This window comes from Hydra vulgaris, chromosome 01 (assembly GCF_038396675.1).
Source record: "Hydra vulgaris chromosome 01, alternate assembly HydraT2T_AEP".
In the NCBI taxonomy this organism is placed as follows: Eukaryota; Metazoa; Cnidaria; class Hydrozoa; order Anthoathecata; family Hydridae; genus Hydra; species Hydra vulgaris.
This window is the reverse complement of record NC_088920.1, coordinates 54,620,733-54,642,772: the sequence shown is the minus strand read 5'-3', so window position 1 is coordinate 54,642,772 and position 22,040 is coordinate 54,620,733. Positions and strand designations below refer to the sequence as shown.

General features: G+C 25.1%; 1 protein-coding gene across 2 annotated transcripts in view; it reads left to right on the top strand.

The window, feature by feature from the left end:
• LOC100208600 (alkaline ceramidase 3) overlaps positions 1 to 20,980 on the top strand; it is a 48,913-nt gene extending 27,933 nt beyond the window's left edge. For both annotated transcript variants that reach the window (XM_065788674.1, XM_065788675.1), the window contains exons 7-13: positions 4,192 to 4,227; positions 6,899 to 6,954; positions 7,311 to 7,355; positions 9,216 to 9,272; positions 18,657 to 18,761; positions 18,908 to 18,953; positions 20,419 to 20,980. In XM_065788674.1, the coding sequence (XP_065644746.1) occupies positions 4,192 to 4,227; positions 6,899 to 6,954; positions 7,311 to 7,355; positions 9,216 to 9,272; positions 18,657 to 18,761; positions 18,908 to 18,953; positions 20,419 to 20,535 (462 nt within the window). In that variant the 3' untranslated portion in view covers positions 20,536 to 20,980. The remainder of the gene's footprint in view (positions 1 to 4,191; positions 4,228 to 6,898; positions 6,955 to 7,310; positions 7,356 to 9,215; positions 9,273 to 18,656; positions 18,762 to 18,907; positions 18,954 to 20,418) is intronic.
• Positions 20,981 to 22,040: the final 1,060 nt, after the last annotated feature.

Here is a 22,040-nt window from a genome sequence, read left to right as displayed (position 1 = left end):
ATAAAATTTAAAAATATTTACAATTTTTTTTAATCAAAATATAAAGCATAACCTTACCATTTTCACAGGATGAAGAGGATGCTAAAAATGATTAAAAAAAAAAAAAAGTTCAACTTGTGAGAAATTTAATTTTAATAAAAATATGAGTAAAATGCAAACAGTTTGAAAATGTCATATTTATATTAAATAATTCTTTCACCTATTGCACATATTTCTCCGTAAAAAATATATAAAATTTAAAACACAGCCCTACCAGTTATGCTTCTACCAGACACTAAAGACAAAATATACCTCAGAATAATTGATAGAATTATATTTACATATAAATAAATATATAACTATAATTTTTTTTACCTATTCCCCTCATTTCTTCCATGAAGTTGTCTAAAGTAAGAAAAAGGATAACTGAAGCTAAAACTAATAAAAACTAAACTAAAATTAACTATAAACTAAACCAAAAAACTAAAATAAAATTTAAATTTTAATATCTGTACCTCAGAAGACAAAGGTCGGTTATCCAGTTTTTTGTGAAAATGAGTTATGTATGAGACCTTTTTAGTTTTTCAGTATCTACATAGGTATAAAGACTGTTTTCCTGCAACAATGTGAAACGAAGTTTGGTCAATATAAAGGGTCTGGTGTCCCCACAATGTTCAAAGGAAAAACGTCTATAGTTCAGAAATGACTATTCACTTTTTTTATTTAACTTTTTATTTTTGTCAAAATTATATTTCATGTGCCTCAAGACAAATTAAATAAGACAAATTAAATAAAACATAAATTTAACCATTAAGAATAAAAAAGCCAATAAAGACTAATTATTTTACTATTTACTCTCTCCTGGATAATTTCTAAAATGTGACAACTGACTTGGACTACCGAGTGTACAGATATAAATGCTTTATTTAACTATACTAATCACATAATTTATACTTAGTTTTTTTTCCAACTCTCCTAAAAGAAAAAAGAAAATAAAGCTTAAGTGCTTGAAGTTTTAAAATTCCAGTTACAGTACAAATAAACAAATTCCTATTAACAATTATCTTATAGCAAAAACACTGACTTATTTCAGTCTTCAATTCTGTGTCTAAACAATAAAACCACTTCAATGTATAGACGTTAAAATATCTACTTAACTTTTTAAAAATAAATTCACTAAACTAATATAACTAATACCTTTATTAACTCTCTCTTGATCAACTAAAGAAAATAAATTTTAATTAAACTAACTTGATGTAAAATAATAAGAAGCTGTCTTACTGAGAATTTTAAATTTCTTCTCTATTATTGACAATATAATTTTAAGTATTACCTAAGTTCTTGGGCTTATTGTATAAAATTATAAAAACCTACTGTTTTACTTTTAAGTCAACAACAATATTTTAAAAAACATTTTAGTTACTTTATAGAAAAATAAAAATCCTTTTAAACATACTACCTCTCTCTTCATTGTTGTCAACTAAACAGAAAAACAAACAAACAACTAATAGTAAATTTTCCCTTTGGTAGTAGGTTATTAAATAGATTAAATAGATCAAAGATCTATAATCTGCTCTAACAGTCTACAACCTTATCATTAAACTATAACTATTTTCTACAACCTGGTGTAATTTAACATATATTTTTTCAAATGATAAAAATCATTAAAGTACATTATATAAACATAGAACAAATGTAGTGATGGTGGATTTAATCCAAAAATAGAAAGAACCTTTAGAAGAAAGCTTACTGCTTTTAAATCTACAAAAATTTCCAACTTACATTTTTTTATCTACATTTATCTATAATAAAATATGAATTAATGAGTTTCCATTATTTAAAGTTGATCCAGAAGCAACTAAAATAAATTATCAAATAAAAAGTTTATTTATATAATCTTGACGATAATGTTAAAATAAACAATATTTATTGCTTGAAAAGTTAAGTAACAAATGTAATTCAAGTATATTAAAATAAATGTACGAAGTTACCTGTTGTGGCTGGTGCAACTGAAGTTATAACTAAATAAAAAAATATTAAATAAAAAAACTATTTTATCTATCTTATCTATTTTATCCTGATGATTATGTTTAAATAAACAATATTTATTGATTCTTTTGAAAATAAATTAAAAGACATTACTATTTGATGTAAAATAAAACAAAAGGCATTACTATTTGCACCAACTGATGATGCTACCACACCTAAGTGACAAAATTTATTAAAATATTTAAAACATATTCAATGCTTTAAAAGAATATTCAAAAGAAGTTTTTAAATCTACAAAATCTAAGTCCTTACTGAGTTCTACCTGTCTGTCTAAAAATAAAAATTGAGATAAAATTATATACAATGAAATTGCTAATGCTACATTTGTACTTAAATAAAATCTAAATGATAAAAGTTACTTAAGTCGCTGTCAGCTAGCCTGTCTAAAAAAAAATTGTATTCTCATTAATCCCAATCTATAATCTATAAATAAACTTACTAATATAAACGATAAATAAACTTGAACTAATATAAACAATAAATAAACTACTATATACTATATAAACTAATATAAGCTATAAATAAACTAATATAACTATGTTACTAATATAGACTATAAGTAAACTACTATACACTATATACTTACTAAAAAGGCCTTGAGCTCCTTTTAACTGCTCTAAAAAATGAAAAATACTTGCTTAAATTGATCTAAAAAGACTGAAGACAAAACTGAAACACTTTACTAAAAAAGAAACATTGTACTAAAAAAATTTTTTTTACCAGTCATTTTAGTTTTAACTTCTAAAAAAAAAACTGAAAAATAAAAACAACGAACAACAAACAAATTTTAGTTTTTAAACAATGAACAACATCAGTTCCTCTTGAAACTAAAAATTTATCAGCTCTAATCGGCTGGAAGACCTTGCTTGATAGACCGCGTGGAGTAAAGAAACGCTTTTAGAAAAGCCTAGAAAGTTCTTTATTAAAAAAGAAAGTGAAACGACACTAACACTATTAAATTACAGTATTCATATTTAGAAGATTAGATAAATTACAGTATTCATGTTTAGATAGTACTAAAAAAATATTTTACCAGACATTTTATTTCTAACTTCTTCTAAAAAATGAAAACAGGCTATAAAAATTAGAAAAATAAAAACAACCAACAACAAACAAACGATTATTTAAATTTTCTATTTTAAACAATGAACAACATCAATTCTTTTCGAAAATAATAATATATCAGCTCTAATTTGCTTGCTGACCTTACCCGAAAGACCGCATGGAATATATAACCGCACATTCAAAAGTCTAGAAACTACTTAAAAACAAAGAAATGGTGTATTTTACAGAATACAAAACCGTCATTTACAACACGAACATTAGGCGTAACTATGCACACTATTCATTAGCGTATTAATATTTATATATATATATATATATATATATATATATATATATACATATATATATACATATATATATACATATATATATATATATATATATATATATATATATATATATGTATATATGTATGTGTATATATATATATATATATATATATATATATATATATATATATATATATATATATGTACTATGTTAGTGTATTCTACAAACAGAGTGCTCAATGTTCTTAAAGAACAGAGCAATAATAAATTAGTAAAAACACTTATCTAATTTTTTCTTTCTTCTACACAGTGTTTCTCCATCAGTAGGTTCATCAGGAAGAATGTATCAGGAAGATTCTTCCTGATTAACCTACTGATGGAGAAACACTGTGTAGAAGAAAGAAAAAATTAGATAGGTGTTTTTACTAATTTATATATATATATATATATATATATATATATATATATATATATATATATATATATATATATATATATATATATATATATATATATATATATATATATATATATATATAAATAAATTAGTAGAAAATCACTTTACAAAATTTTTTTTCATTTAACACTGTGTTCCATCAATAAAGACTCATCAGAAAACTTTTCTGACGAGTCTTTATTGATGAAACACAGTGTTAAATAAAAAAATTTTTTGTCAAGTGATTTTGTACTAATTTATAATTGCTCTGTTCTTTTAAGAACACTAAGCACTCTATTTTATAAAATACATTTTAATATTGTTAATATTAGGAAATATCAAAAGTCTATATCAAACTTTACCAAAATAAATGTGTTTGCATTTTTTATATAGGTATATATCTTACTTGAGAATCCACTTATTTTTTTGGTGAGTTTGTATGATGTTTGAATAATTTTTCTTTATGGGTCATTCCATGTAAACAGAGAGCAGTCATTCCAATTGCCCCTTCAGATTTTTTTTTTAAATTTTAACCAGTGTTACCTATTAATGAAACATAAAAATTGTTAAATTTGAGCTCCCAAATACAATCGATTAAATTTGTTATTTGGCCTAAAATAAACTATTTTTACCTCATCTACTAATACTGATTTTGCAGGGAATGAATAATTTATTTTAATAAGTTTTAGTGAAAGAAAGTTGTTGAAAATTGGCTGTTTTTAATGATGCTCAATCCAATGATAAAAAACGATAACCTAATTTAACCCAGTTTTTGTTTTATAATTTACTATGGGTTGCATTTTTACTCTATCCCATAGTTTCTCTCATGGGTTTAAATTTTTTCAAATCATAAAAATAAGGAGATGTTATGCTCAATGTAAAATATTGTTTTGTTTTATGAGGCATAATAAAGATATTTTTTTGAAATTTAAACATAATAATAAATATGTTATTTTGAAATTTAAACTATCTGTTTAGGCTCACATTCTCACTTATAAATTTTAGTGATTTTTTCGATTTTTATGAATAACTTGAGTTTTAGTAGAAAATGATTAAAAGTTATACATGACCAATTTTGAAGGTGCTGAATCCATTTAGCCCTAAAATACTGAATTTATTCTGTTTTAGAAAATTTTATGGTGATAAAAAGAAAGTTCAAAATTTTTTATGATTTTGAACATTTTTTTTTTTGTATATATATATCTTGAGACAAATTTTTTGTTTTGTTACCATGATTGATTCATTTTTGTAGTTGCTCAACCCTCATGAAATAAAAAAATTAAATCTTAATACAGGGTACAACAATAGATCATTAACCATCTTTACAAGCATGCAGCATGGGTGGTAGTCTATAATAGTACCAAGAATCAGTCCCGGAAGCTGTTTTAATGCCATGGGCACAAGCTCATTTTCGTAACAGACCATGGACTCTTTAACAGGACTAAGCACCATCACACAAAGCTCGAGTAAATCAAGATTTTTTGAGTGCAAGTGTACTATGGTTTATTTTGTTCTAAAAATAGCTGTCAAATTCACCAGATGCGAATCCCATAAATTTCTCTATTTGAGGCATTATAGAAGCCAAAGAATGTTCTAAAAATTTATAATTTTAGATCGTTAAAATCAGCTATTTGTAAGTTATAGGCTAAAATTCTTCAAGCTCATTTGTGCAGCTTGTGATTGATTTATCATTAAACTTGATAAAATAATTAAAACCTAAAGTGGAGATATCTAACAATAAATCTGTATTTTTAAAATTTGATCTTTTTACAATGTTTTTGCTGAAGAAACAAATATTTTACATAATAAAAGTTTGAGAGCATATTTATTTAGTTACACTTTAGTTATGAATTTGCGCACCCTGTTTAAATCATAGTTTTGGTCTCTAATAGCATAAATAGTATATGGCCCTACATAACTTTACAAGTTTCTACTCGAAATTTCGGAAATTATACACAAAAATAAAATTTTCATTACAATAAATTGGAAATATAATTTATATAACACACGATAATCTAAATAAGCTTTACCATAAAATCATTCTCTTATCAATTTCAGTAACTATTTATAGCCAATAAAGTTTTAAAAACAGGTATTGTGGTATCATAACATTTTCGATCCAAACAATTTTATATTTTTATTTTTTGAGGAAGTCAAATGTTAAAGCAAAATCATCATCATCAGATAGCCCTTCATCTTTGTGATTGAAGGAGAAGATGTAAATTGATGGAAACTTTTTGTCCCAATAACATTCCTTGCCGTAGAAAATTTATCAACAGGTTTGTTTTGTGCTACTTTCATTTCTTGACCTGTGGTTAAAGTGCAGACTTTAACAACAAACCTTTTTAGAGTGCCACCTATTCCATCACAATGCAACAAGCCATTGCAGTTAGCACTAAAGAAATTCTGGATTTAACAAACAGAATTATCTTCAACATAGTGATATAAATTTTCAGCATACTGATAAAAATGTTTGCAGTTTTTATATTGTCCTGCAGAGCCATTGAAAAAAGTAATGAAATTTTATAAATTGTGATACAATTAATTTAGATATGGTTAACAGTTTTATGTAGAACTTCATTAATAAATCCAACATAATGCGTTCAAATCATACAAAACAAAAACAATATTAAATTAATTGAATTCATGTAATAGATGACAATTAGGTGAAGCTTTGCTTTGTTTAGCCACAGCAGGATATGATGCTATGAGGCTTTATTTTTTGTTGCAACTTTGTTTTGAGTTTTGATTTTAGAAACTGAAAACTTAAGACTGCCTGCAAAATAAAATGCGTTTTTTTAATAGCTTGTTTTAATAATTTGTTTTTTTTTAGTTTTCATTTTTAGATTCAGCACTCTCAAAAAATGGTTCAATTTTCAATCAGTTTCTTTTACTAAAACTATCACTACAAAATCCATTAGGGTGGTAAAAAATAGGGTATTTTAGGCCAAAAAATGCCTTATCTTTTAAACTGTTTGTATTTATAGCTGAGTAATACCTGGTTTGTTTGTTTTTGTCCTACATGGAATCACCTTTATAATATAACATCATTATCATTGAAAAAATATTTTTTTGCACTATAAAATGTTTTCTCTAATAGTGGAGTTATGGCATTCTTGCTGCTACACTGTTTTTATTAAACGTTAAAGCATGTATGTAAGTTAATAATTATGTTTCAATATATTACAAATTTTTGCTTTTGGTAGCATATTAATTGCTTTTGCTAACAGTTTTTTTTACCAACAACATATTCATCGCCTACTGATTTTTGAATTTGAACTGTTTTGAAGACTCAGAAAAAACAAAACTTGTTTTCACACATTTGTATTTTGCAGTAATTATTAATTACTGTTATACAATTTGACCTCAACGATTAAGAATACTAAAAATAAAAGTGTTCAGACATATAATTATATAGACATGATTATATATAAGATAAAAACAGACACAAAAAAAAAAACTTGACAAATTATTTTGTATGTTTTGTATTACTATAAAAAGTTTTATTTTAGGAACTACAATGGTAATAAGAAATTGTTTATTTTATCATCTGCGAGGTATTTAGTTTTTTTTTTTTTAGTTTTCTTTTTTCTAATTTATTATACAATATACATATTAATAAATATAAATTATTTTCTATATATTTTTTGACATTTAATTAATTTTTTATAAAGTTTGTCTGTAAAAAGGTGTATATATATTAGGGTGTGTCTTTAAAAAAATGCATCTTTTAAAAGGTTGTATGGTGTTATATGGTAAAAAAGCTGCTTGTAAAAGTTGTTTAAAAAGATTTTATTATGATATTGGACATCATACAATATTTGGATGATGTTATCTTTATTTTTCACTAAAATCTTTTGCACTTAAGTTTAAATAATTATTGAAAACAGTAAAGAAAACAGTAAAGAAAGCAATGGATATCATTTTTAATGCAGTCTCAATACACTTGAAATAACTAAAATTACAGCTTAATGATCATCAGACAAGTTGTTATATCCTAAAATTAGTGAAGTTATTTTTCATAGATCATCAAACAAGTTGTTATATCCTAAAATTAGTAAAAAATTTTTTTACATGTCATCAAACAAGTTGTTATATCTTAAAGTTAGTGAAGTTATTTTTTATAAATATTATTGCTATAAAAGAGAAGGTAACAACAAGAAAAACATTCATAAATCCACAAAGTTGCAAAATAATTTCAGCTTTATTTACCTTTGAAGATGTTACATAAGTTAAAGCGATGATTAAAAGATGTTGATGATTTAAGATAAGTTGTTTTACTTTTTCATTGATTTAATCCTGAAAAATAACATTGCAGTCATTGTGTTGTTAATTGTGGGTTACCACGTACTGACCTGTTTTTAAGTTTCACTTATAAATATTCAACTTGATAGACATTACATTTTAAATAAATTTCAAAAGATTGCTTTTAGTCCACATTAAGATTTTTGGTATTTTCCCATTAAACAATCTAATTGTTTATCTTGCAGACCAGATGTTTTACAGAACTATTGTTAATATTTTAAATAATAACACACTGACGTTATCGTTAATATTTTAAATAATAACACACTGATGGCAATTGTTTAATTGTCTTGGTTATTTAAACGAATAACCCATTGACGGAAGAAAGCACCTTAACAACTATGAGTGTGCATATACTTACCTATTTGTTGTCTTTTCATTCAATTTTCTTTCTTGTTGCTTTTTATTTTTCTCCACCCATCAGACTGCACACTTTTCGATGTTGTATCAGACCAAAACAATCTAACCCTTTCTCTTTATCCCTCAACCGTTATTGTTGACTTTAATGATCATTACACTAAGTAGTACCATTGATCTTGCTGGTTTTAAAACTCTGGTTCTAAAATTTTTGGCTTTCTCAGATGGCTGTGATATGTTTTATTTATTTTTTATTTTTCAGACACTTCTAATCACTTACTTTCACTATTTGTGTTTTTTTCTCAGATTTCAAAATTGCTTGTCATTTTTTTCTTGTTTCCATTGTTGAATTTTGCATACTCACATTTATTCTCAAGAATTAACAGCACTTATTTAAGTGAAACTCTATTTTCATAATTTTTCAGTTTTTTTTTTGTTTTTTTTTTAATAATTTTTTTAGTTTTGTTTTAAATAATTTTTTTATTTTTTATAATTGTTTGAGTTTTTATTATCGTTTAAAAAAAGTAATTTATTTTTATTTCTTATCATCATTTATTTATCAACAACTATCCTAACTAAAAAAAGGTACTAAAAAAGTACTACAAATATTTGTTTTTTATTGTTTATAAGAAACTTGAAGAAAAAAGAAAAAATATTTAATATTGAAATATTAAATATCTATCTTTAATATTTCAAAATAATAATAGTAACATTAAATAAAATGTTTATTTATATTTATTTTATTTTATTTTTAGTTATGCTTTTGGTTTTATTTTATGGAACATTGATAACGAATACTGTTATAAAGTCAGGTATGAAATTTATTTTTATATATATATATATATATATATATATATATATATATATATATATATATATATATATATATATATATATATATATATATATACTAGGGTTAAAACATTTTCTTTTTTTTTAAATCTTAACATGGCCATAGGTGTACCTGATAAGAATTAATCCAAATATTTGCTATATAGCACTTTTTTTCTTTCATTGACAAAAGCCACCCCCAAATATTAAAGCAATTGACATAATTATATAAAATTAACAAACTTAAAAGTTTTTAAATTCTTTTAATGAATGGGCTTAAATTAAAATATGAAATAGAGTTTGGTATTACAAAGAATATAGCATTTGGTTGGCAAATAAAGACAAACAGTTTTATGAAAATCAGTTCACAAGGAAAAGTTAGTCATGCAACAACAGTTCAAATAAAAGAATCCCTCAATGTCTAAATGTCTCATGCAGTAGAATATCTTTCTTCATCTAAAATGTAGCATCTTTTTCCATTCAATGTATTTTCACCTTAAGGAACTTCTGACTATAAAAAAATGAATGGCACATTTTTACTGGTACAGTCCTGAGCTTCTTCCTAAATTGAGTATAACAAAACAATATTCTAACCCAAAACTGCATTTTAGTAAAACAGACTAATCTAAGTTCCTTTACATCAGCAAAAGTCAAAAACTATCCAAGTATATGTATAGATATCCCTGCCCCAAATTGATCTGCAATACATGAGACATCTATTAGTAAATCAATGAAAATGCAGAACTCTGAAGAAAATCTTTAAAAATAAAGTTTAGTTTTGCACATTTTGGTGGTGAGAAAATAACCAAGCAAGAAATGCAAGTAGTATTAAAAGTTGTGATTTATTAAAATAATATCAGGTCTTGTTAAGAAGCATTATGCAGCTTGCGAAAAGGCAATTTGCCTACCCGTTCAGCAGTTTTGCGTTACGCAAAAACTTTTATCTTTTTGAATATTTAAATATCTTTTTATATCGTTTATGTGATGTTTATTCAGAAGAAATAAAGTTGTAAGTAAAAACATTTAACCGCAATTGAAAGCTAATAGATTTTTTATTAAAGAAACAGTTTGTTTAATAATTTTGTTGTTGTTGTTAAAAATTAGTTGAAGAAAATAAAGTGTTTTAAGTTTTATCTTAAGGAATTAAATATATAAATTATTTTTTGTCATAATTGTTTAAAAAATGCATGATTTATTTTGATGTAAATATTTTATTAATAAGATATTTTATTTTAAGTTTATTGTCAATTCAATAACGTAAAGTTTTAATAACGTTTGTTTAATTAATGAAAATAAACAATGATCACGAATATGTTATCGGTAACTGATAAAACTCATTATTGTTTGAAAACACTATTAAAAAGTCTTCACGAAATAAAAAATAAAAAATTTATTAACAGTTAATAAAATAACCAAAAACCAACTGTAAAATTATAAGAAAAAAAGCAAATATCATGTTACGTTTTATGAAAAAATATTTTTTTCAAAATAAAATTTAGTTTATATTTGAAAAAAATGATAAAAATGATTTTTCAAATAAGAACTAAGATTTTATTTGTAACTTTTGTTATAGTGAGGGAACAAAACTGTCTGTATGATTTTTAACGCGTTAATAAAAAAAACTTTAATTACAATGCGGTACTTGAAAATACGCAAGTGATGCAATATAACTTCTAACAATACAAAATATATTTGCTGAGTTGAGTAACTTTGAAATGCGTTACGCGTTTTCGTTACGCTGCGAAATCTCGTAACAAGGCCTGTAATATGAAAGTATTTGAAATATTTATGTATTATTATAGTTATGGCTTTAAAATATACATACAGTGAACAGGGAAAATACCCATACTTTAAACAACCAGTTTATAAATATATGTTAGAAATTTTTCTCCAATCAGGAGTTTAGTCTACATTTAAATAAATGCTCAGTGGAGTTGAAAGTTACTTGCTCAGTTAATTTGTTCCAGAATTTTACATATCTATTATAAAATTGGTTGTGTTTCAGAAGGCAGTTTAGAATATATTCATGTATTATTTTTAAATAATGACCAAATGACAAGGAGTTAATAAGTTTCGGAAGATTTATATCATCAACTATATCAAAACAATGTATTAGTTTGTTTGTATTTGTATTAGATTGCACTATAGATTCTGAAAATCAAGTTGTGTTTTAGTTTTTTTAATCATTTGCAGTATTGAATATGTTTGAAGAGTTTGAAGTCCATTTTGTTGTCTTAGCATAGTTGTTATTAAGGATATATCATTTTTTAAATAAGGAGCCCAAACAAAAACTGCATATTCAAGGTGTAGTCTTTTAAAAACACTTTAAAAGCCATATTCTGTGCAGCAGCCTTGTGCGCCAAGATTCATGTTTCAGGGTTAAGAAAGTGTTTAACCACAATTAAAAAAAAGTAGCCTACTTGACTATAGTATCCTCAGCGGCCTTGGGTAAGTGAATTAAATTAACAAAATACCAAAAAAAGTGTTTTTCAAAGGAGGGTTTCTGAAAACTTTACAATCTGCTTCACAATATTTTACCATGAAATTGTCTATAATAACTGTCTAAATAAGACATAAAGTTTTACCCATCAGTTATAAAATAACTTATCTTTTTTGAAAATTTCTTGAAATTTCCCCAAGTTTTCATCTTTTCTTCCAAATTTGATCCCGATAGTAGATTGTGTTTGAAATAAATTACTTTGAAACTTATCTTTTGAAATGTTTTATTAAAAATTATGCAAAACGCTTTTACATTAAGTAACAAATTACTTCTAATGATTATTTAATAAATAAACAAATTTTTAAAAATTCTTTAGAGTTTAAACTTAAAAAAATTGTTTAGAGTTTAAACTATAAAATTGTCAACTGAAGTGAAAAAACATAAAGAAATGAAATAAAAATATGAAACAACAGTAATGAAAAAATTATAAAACAATGGAAAAAAAAATGACAAAAATAATATCATTGAAGTTTTAAACTCTGAATACAATAATTGTTTAACTACTCCAAGGCATTATTATTATGTGAAAAGTACCCATAAATTGGTTGTTTTGATGGAATAATGAAAGTTGCAGCAATATCAAATGGATAAATTATGGCAACAGAAGATATTATTATGACAACAATCTGCAATGTGCATACTTCTTGTGGCCATAAAGGAGAGAAAAAAATACAATTAGTCTCTGTCAAGAGTTTTATATGCAAATGTGCAAATGTGATAGATGTACTGAAAACTCAAGGAAATCTATGCATAAAGGAATTATAGTCCGTTCTATTACAGTTAATAACTTTATTCGAAGAGGACAAGTTGATCTTGTTAATTTTCAAAGTTTGCCTGATAGCGATTTCAAGTTTATCTTTTACTATCAAGAATATTTAACAAAATATTGTATTTTGTGTCCTTTTATGTCAAAGAAAGCATCTAAAGTTGCCATAGAATAATATGTTTTTCTAGACTTTGATGTTTCCAGGCTTGGCCAGGAAGGCGTGAGATTTCTCATCATAATATGACCAGGCAAATACTATTTGATTTTACTTAACTTGACCACGGCTGTTAATATGTTTCGAAAAGTTGTATACATTTTAAAATTGTAAAAAATACATTTTAATGTATTACGTTTGGAATATATAACTTTGAATCGTTTATCTTTACTAATGTTTTTATAATATAATATTATGCAAAACTCTTTTTAAATAAAGTAACAACTTAAAACTGACAATTGTTTAATAAACGCGCACATTTAAAAGTTTAATAAACGATTCTTAACAATTCTTCGCACTAAAGAAAAAATAATTAAATCGTTTATTTAAAAAGTTGATATAATTTTTTTATTTAAAAACATTTATAATAAAAAATAAATACTTATATAAGTATAAAAAAAAAAATATTATTAATAATGTTGTTATAAAAAATCATTAGCAGTGATTTGTTATTTTATTTAATAGCGTTTCAATAATATAGCTTTCAAAAAAGTTTGTCTTTTTTCTTCTCAATAAGAACATTAATGGTTCTCATATAAGGTTTATTAAAGAGACCTTCGCTTTTATTAAAGAGACCTTCACTGTTTAAATTTGTTTTAACTTTTACTTTTTTTATTTTTATTTATAAAAAAATTCTTATTTAATTAAATAATATAAATAAAAAATTATACAACTTTCAATGGTACTTTAATTAAAATCATTAGTTACTTTATTTAAAAGCGTTTTGCTAATATAAAAATGTTAGTAAAGATAAATGTGTCAAAGTTATTTATCTTCATTGTAATTAAAAACCAATTTTTTTATAGCATTTGTTTAAAACCGTGGTTAAATCATCAAAACAAAATATTATTTGCGTGGTCATATAAAGACTTGAAATCACACTTCTTCCTGGCCAAGCCTGTGTTTCAAATATGTTACAATCAGATAATATAAGATAATTTACAAGTTTAGTTATTTAAGAATTAGGGGCTGTTATGGGAAAGTTTACTGTTAGTTAATGGCAGACCACAATATCTGCTAAGTCAAGGTTCAATTAAACGAAGCAACTCAACTTTAATAAAATTATTAGTTGCATGGATGAACATGCATGAAAGCTAAATAGAGTTTTGGATTACGCATTGTTTAATGGGAAATGAATACTACTTATCAGGAAGCTATTAAAATGAATTCATATAATGCTGTGTTTGGTCAGAAACCTAGAATGACATTATCTTCATAAATTCCTTATGAATTTCTATGAAAACTAACACTGGCATTTTTGAAAAAGATATAGGATTCTTGTTGAAAAGGGAAGAACTAATAAATCTGGACAGATGCTGTTCTACAAGAAAAAATGGTTTGTGAAAAAAGTATATTGCAAGATCATGAAATACCAGTATTTGATGTTACTAGTGTAGATATTTTACCACTATACAATATATCACAAAGTATGAATAACAAACTAACTGTTATAAAAAAATTAATCAAGATTTTAAAAGTCATGGAAGTGAGATAAGTATTAATATGAGTTTTTATAGTTTATTCCAATATTACAGATATTGAGAGCTGCTGGATTTCAAGGTATTGCAGCATCTATCCACCCAGCAAATAAAAAGAGAGTTCGCTGCACAAAATCTGTGTATTCAGACAAAGAAAATGGTTGAACAATCAAACAGTTAGATCCTCAATAAAGTAGCAAATAATGTGCTTACTGACATTAGCCAGTTTGATTATGGGCGTGGACATTCAGCTAATTTAATAAGGGTGGTTCTTAAAGAAAGAAGTGGCAAATACAAAGTTAGTACTAAACATGGAATATTTAATTCTTTTCTGGAATATAATAGTATTCAATCCACCAACTATTATTAGTTAACTGTTGATGATGTTCTTAAAAAAAAGAAGACTTTGCGATGATAATTACAATTAGACTCAGTTGGTAGTGGTCAAGTATTTAAAAAATATGTATGTCTTAGTGGCTGCATCAACAAATGATGTAAATGTTTAAAAAACAATTAGGTATGCAACTCATTTTGTCTATCAGGAAGAAGTTGCAAAAAATTATTATTCTTAAAATGTATATTATTATATAAAAAATATAAATGTATATATACATTGCTCCAGTTTCCACTGCAATCAAGGGAGCTACTTGTTTTTAAAATGTATTTTCTTTCAATCCTAAACTTAGAAACACAAACATTTTTAAGCAAGCTAAAACAGGAAAGCAGATTAAGCACAGTTATTTCAGACAGTGGAGGGTAGATTTGAATCTCAACCTCTTGATTATGAGCCAAATATTTAATCACTAGTCTACTACCACATTAGATCTATGATACACAAGGGGTCTCCTTAAACTATAAATAATGTTAAATAATTGCATTAAGTTGAAAACATGTTTTGAATATTTTTGATTAAGAAAAATCACAACAAAATTATGGCAACTAAGTTATTCAAAGTTAGTAAGACTATAAATGTTGCAAACTTTTTTTTATAATAACAAGTTCAACATGTTACTTTAAATACTAGTTTGCACAAGTTTACAACATGTAATCTACAAGTTTGAAACATGATGTTGCAACTTTGTAAATTATTGTCAATCGGGATGACTATGAACACTTTTAAAACATTTTTGCAACAAAGAAGAAAACTGTTAGCCTAATCGCTATTTTTTTTTTCAACAGAACATTTTACTATCCAGCTTCCTGGATAGAACATTCTACTATACAGCTTCCTGGAAAAGTTTTAGGAGTGATCAACACTATGCAGTAAATAACTTAATTTTTTAATTTTATATGATCATGATTGTATTTTTAAAATGGGGCGAGAATGATTAGCCAATTTGGGGTAACATTGAACACATGTTTTTATTTTTTAGATTATGGATAGATTTACTTTGCAAGTGGATTTGTGCCTGAGCCTAGATTGTTCTTAAGAATATCTAAAATGGATTGGTTAAGAACTATTACAGTGTCTTTACCACCAGGTTCTTTATTTTTTCCTGGAAGACATTTTATCACGTCAGTTTTGTTTCTCTAATCGGTCATATAAGTAATTGTTTGAACAAATAAACTTTTTGTTGAATTATCAAGTCTGGTTTGTCCACCTTGCTTTTTTGGAACTTGACCGCCAAGTTTCACTTTTTTATGTAGTGTTCCTTATGGAATGTTATTATATTTAGCAGCCTTCCATATGGTAAATCCGTGGTTTTTCACTTTATTAATAGCTGTTTCTAGATCTGCTTGAGTGTAACTTGTTTTATAACATCAGCTATTTTCCTTTCTTTTGTAATTTTCAGACATTAAAATTAGCAAAAAAAACTTGATAAAAACTTGATAAAAATTCTTGATAAAAAAAGTGTCATTTAAATACTGACCTAAATTTTGATTTTATTAGAACAATATGTATCTGAACTTGATGTGTGGTGTGATGTGTGAACTTGATGTGTGGCAACTTTTATGGTGTTTGGTTATGTGGTTCTTAAGATAGCTTAATAATTCATTTTACTGCCTGAACTTTTGCTGTTTATATGCGATAGAGAATAGCTAAAAACAGCAAGTTGTTGGCACAGCTAAAAATTAGCTTCTATATATTATATTTAAAGCAAATGAATTTAAATAATACAATATACAGCTCTATTGTTTTTTCACTTTTTAATAAACTTGGTTTTGATGTTCATTTTCACCCCGCTGTTCATAGTCACCCCATTGACTATACATGTTGTAAACATGTAGCTGATATAAAATTTTAAAATCTGATTAAGGCAGATAAGCATGAGTATCATTTCATCAACAAACCCTGCCCTTGTGAGTGCATACAAATTTCCAAAATGTTTCTCTTATCAAATAAGAAAACATGTTGCAAACTTGCATGCACATAGCATATGTATTTAATGTTTTAAGTTTGTATGCACTTCACAAGGACCAGTCCACAGTAGTAAACTGTAGCATTTTTTTTTACGTGACAACTTTCTACTTCCAAACTGTAAATAATGTGTAACAATACTTAAATAGCGTTCAGCTGGTGGCCTTGTACTGAATTTTGCAGTTTATAGCTTAAACCTTACAAAATAAAGATCAAATACCAATATAAATGATCTAAAACGCTTGTTCAGACATTTGAGAGGAGAGGAGAGATATAAAGTAACAAATAATCTTATACAAGCTTAATACAAGTGTACTTTGAAATTTAGTTAATAGAATGATTTTATTCTATTTTATAAACATTTAACTAATTTATAGGTTATATAGCAAGTTTTATATTGTAAATACCAGAGTATTTACAATATAAAACTTGCAATTTGATCATGCATAAAGCATTTATAGGAGACTTATTAGTTGTAAAATAAGATATTTTTTAAAGGCCCATAAAATATCCAAATTCATTTGGGTTTTTTTAAGGTGTTTTCTTTTTGGGTTGGGTTTTTTTGCCAACTCTGATATATATAAAATTAATTAAAACAGTGACTTTTATGAAAAAGAATTTGATAAAAACAGCATTTTGACTAATATGTTGTTTTTTTGTTTTTTCATTTGCTGCATAAGAAAAAATTTTAAATTAGTTTTGTTAAATTTTTATGTAAAAGATTGATGTCCAAAAAGTTTTTTTAACAATAAAAAAATTATAGCAATAAACTCTCAGTCCTATTACTCAGAAAAACAAAACAATGGGTGTAATGCGACACTTTTTAGTTCTAAAAATCTAAACAAATAATTTTTTTTTTTTGCAACAATATTTTAGCCCTTAACTCTGAAACGCAAACCTTGTCAACCAAGTTAGCTATTTTGTCAGACAAGGTCGCTGTGTAGTTTCTGATTGAACGCGGTACTTCCACAGACCGCAGAATCTTCCGGTCTCGCACGATTTTGCATATTTCGAGAATTCGGCAACAACAGTGCTAAATTCGTGAAATAAGTAATTTTCTGCCGATTTCATGAATTCAGCAAGTTCACAATTTTGCTGTAACATGTATGTGTGTATGTATTTATATACATACAAATATATATATATTATATATATATATATATATAATATATATATATTTCAAAATATAGATTTATATAATATAGATTTCAAATATAGAATTGTTATTTTTGGTTTTATTACATGACAAATTACGTTTTTTAACAAAAAACAAAAAAATGCATTTTTTATGTATTTTTATGACAAATATGATAAATAAATTAAAATTTTTCCAAATTAAATATTATTTTTGAAGTTTTTATATAATTTTGCTTCATTTGAGTACCAGGTTGACATACTTTTTAAAAACTTTTTTTTTGAAAATATTAGGGACCCATTAAATATTCGAGGGTCTTGAGGGACCCCTTAAAATATTTTTTATTCAAAAAAATTTTAAATCTAGTATTTTTGTATTAGATAGAACACGTTAAGGGGGTCTCTGCATATATTTTTCAAAAATGTTGTTTTTTGGGACACCCTAATATATATATATATATATATATATATATATATATATATATATATATATATATATACACATATATATACATACAAATATATGTATATATATATATATATATATATATATATATATATATATATATATACATATATATTATATATATATATATATTTGTATGTATATATATATATATTTGTATGCACATATGCACACATCTGCACGTATACACTCATATATTTGTATGTATATATATATGTGTGTGTATATATATATATATATATATATTTATTTATATATTTATATATATGTGTGTATATATATATATATATATATATATATATATATATATATATATATATATATATATATATATATATATATATATATATATATATATATATATTTATATATATATTAAGTATTGAAGTCTGTAAATATTTAATTTTAAATATTGAAGCCTGTGTATATTGTTAGTTCGTTTATTTAGAGAAGTGCGTAGTGCTTTACCGCTTCTCCTTCAACCAACAACACAGTTGCATGCATTATGGCACACTTTTGCTGGCATCGGTACTTATGGTCAAATAATATTTAAGTAAATTATGTTTTTTTTTATATATATTTATGTTAATGATACAAATTTTTTCATCATGTATTATTTGATTTTGAAACAAGCATTGAGTGTATTCTACTTTTTAAGTGTAAAAAAATGCTTTTACGAGAGATGTGTTTTTTTTTTAGCATGGATCTTCGAATTAAATGTTTGGGTTTTGAGTCTAGACCATCAGTAAGTTGCTTTATTTTTGTATTGATAATTTCTATTAAATGTTGTTTTTTAATATCAAGTATTTAGTACTCAATATTAAATTGTTTTTGTTTTTTCTAATACTATTTTACTATGCTACATACAGGTTTAACTATTCAAAAATATTAAAGGATGTGATAGGAAATGCAAATAGGGTTCAATATAGAGGTAGCCAGTCTATAACTAGTTGTTGAATGAAACCTTTGAAAACATGTTTTTACATGTGTGTTAATTGATTCCTCTAAAAGAAAACAATAAATGCTAACAAATTATCAACTAATTAAAACTCATTCAGATTTTTTTTTTAAAAATTTAAAAATAATGATTAATTATGAATAAAAACTTTTTAAAAACAGGCTCAAAGAAAAGTTATTTAAAAAAGTTTTCTAATTTCTGCTAGAGAAAAACTAATATTTAAAATTTATGCGTCCCTATATAATCTGCATTTTTAAATAAATAAATTTTTAAGTTTATTTATTTAAAAATGCAGATTATATAGGGACGCATAAATTTTTTGTTATAGAGATTTTTTCCACCCTATCTGTAAAATTTATATGAGTTTAAAAGTTTTATATAATGATACGTGTAATCTTCCAGGTTTCACTTGGTGTAATGTTCCAGGTTTAACTTGGTAGAATGTTCCAGGTTTCACTTGGTTGAATGCTCCATGTTTCACTTGGTTGAATGTTCCAGGTTTCACTTGAAACAATTTTATCAAAAAGTCTTTAAACCTTAATTAGTTTAAACTTTTAGTTCTAATGTACTCTCGAGTCCTTAATACAAGGAGTGGGGAGTTTATTAAATTTTGGAAAATTTTCCCACCCACTCTAAGCTTATTAAGACCTTTAAACGGTGTAAACAGATTTTAAAAATCGTCGATCTAGTAAATTCATTGCTCAAAACTTTTTTATTTAAGACTTCGGCTTTATTAATAAAATCGAACGTACTCTTTTTCAAGAGAGAGACAGCAGCAGGGTTGAGGCTGCTATATGGTTAGGGTTAGGAGATATTTTCCGCACTTTATTTCTGCATTTTACCTCCGAGCCATTGATTTACTAATCATTTCATTTTTTGAGATTCTCTTCTTGAAGCATTATTTTAACTTCTTCAAATGGCCAATAGTTGCTATTGCCCAGATCCAGAGAGTACGGTGAGTAGGTATGCAGTTCGTAATCCATTCAATTTAATCGTTATTTTTGTTGACTCGTGACAGGTGAAATAGCACTTTTTTTTTATCTTAAAGTAACTCATGAACAGTAATATATGTTTAATGTAGTTTATAAAAAACTTTAAATATTTATTACAGCAAAATTAATATTTTTCTTTTGCGCGTAATTTGTTATAAAGATTTTTGTTATATAATAATTTCTGATGAGTCTTGATTTATTGAAAAATTTTTAAATCTATTTTCAAATTTTTATTTGTCTTCTCAAATTTTTTATTTTAGTATATATGCAAGTATATTTTATACTTTGAAAAAGCTCGAGGTTTTAAACGCGGTTATGACATTAATGATGTCGAAGGTCAAAATCAAAAACTTTTATCAATTAAAGAGATCTACTAATGAAATTATGAGATTTGACTATAAACTTACGAGAATTACCATAAGAACATATCCTATATATGATTACAGCTTGATGAGTCGAGTTTTATTCCTCAGGGCGTATTTTTTTACCTTGTCTTTTTAACTGTATTTAGACAGTAGAAAATTACCAATTTTATAGTTTTTTCGACGCAAATATAAAATGAAAAATATACTTATTATTAACAAAAGATATCTTTAAATTCGAATATGTAATATAAGAAGAAAAGAATCATCTCATATTTTCTCTCAATTTGTGAAAGTTTTTTTAAATCTTTAATTTTTTTTGATTAGTTAGCACGTTGAATTGTATTTTTATATAGTTTTTTTTTTATTTTCACGGAGTTCCAATTTAGTTGTATAAATTTTTTCTATTTATTATTTGTATTTAAATAATTATTCGCTATTTATCTAAATTCGTTCCTGATTTTCTTTTTTTTATTTTTTTATTTTTAGTATAAGTTATTATATTTCGTATACTCATACGAAATAAAATAGCAAAAAATGGATTTCTAATTACTAAAAAACTTACATTTTAAAACAAAAAAAATACGTTTGAAAACAAATAATTATTCGGTTAAATACTTAAGTAAATATACGAAATATAAAATATTTTTAAATTTGTTTTCCGTAATTATTTTTGAACTAATTCTTAAAATGGTATTTCGTACGCGTGCCAAAGTTTAAGAAAAAAATTCGAGCTATAACTCAGCACATAAATTATTTAAAATCTCGAGCAACGTAGAAATTAAACTTTTCTAAATGATAAAAAAAAAGGACGGTAACAGTTAATATAATTCGGAGTTGTGATTCATTATACCTGTTCACTCATTCATTATACCTGTATCACTCATTATACCTGTATAATGTATAATACCTATATTTTGCCATTTGAACAGGCCGTATATAACTTTTTAAAAGCATCAAAAAATTCTTTATACACAGTTGAATGCTTTTTGAGTACCTTTGATGCAAATGCTTTTTAAGTACCTTTGATGTAAAGTGGATGAAGCAATATAAATTTTGCCCTTTAACTTATTTGATTTGTGTTGAATATGTATATGATTAATAAATAATAATATGTTTCAGTAAAGCATTAGATAATATTTAACAGTAAAGCATTAAATAAGCATTAAAAAAAATAATATGTAACAGTAAAGCATTAAATAACTGATGATGCCTTAAATTTCAGACGAAGTTCAATGCACTCTATTGCACGTGACCTAATATTTTAAATTATTGAATGTATTTCAATTTTAATGAGAATTTGAATCACAGCAGTTTTTTCTTACAGCAAAATTGCTCCAATGAAGAAAAATGTCTGAGAGGAACATTAAAACGCATTTCGAATATATAAAAAAAACTGTACAAAACGCCTACAAACCCGCTGATGTCAAAAATTTAATTCTAATCAGTCGCATATTAGTCGTACAGTTAAAACAAAAGCTGAAATCCATATCGTACCAATAATAACCATGCTTGTTTCA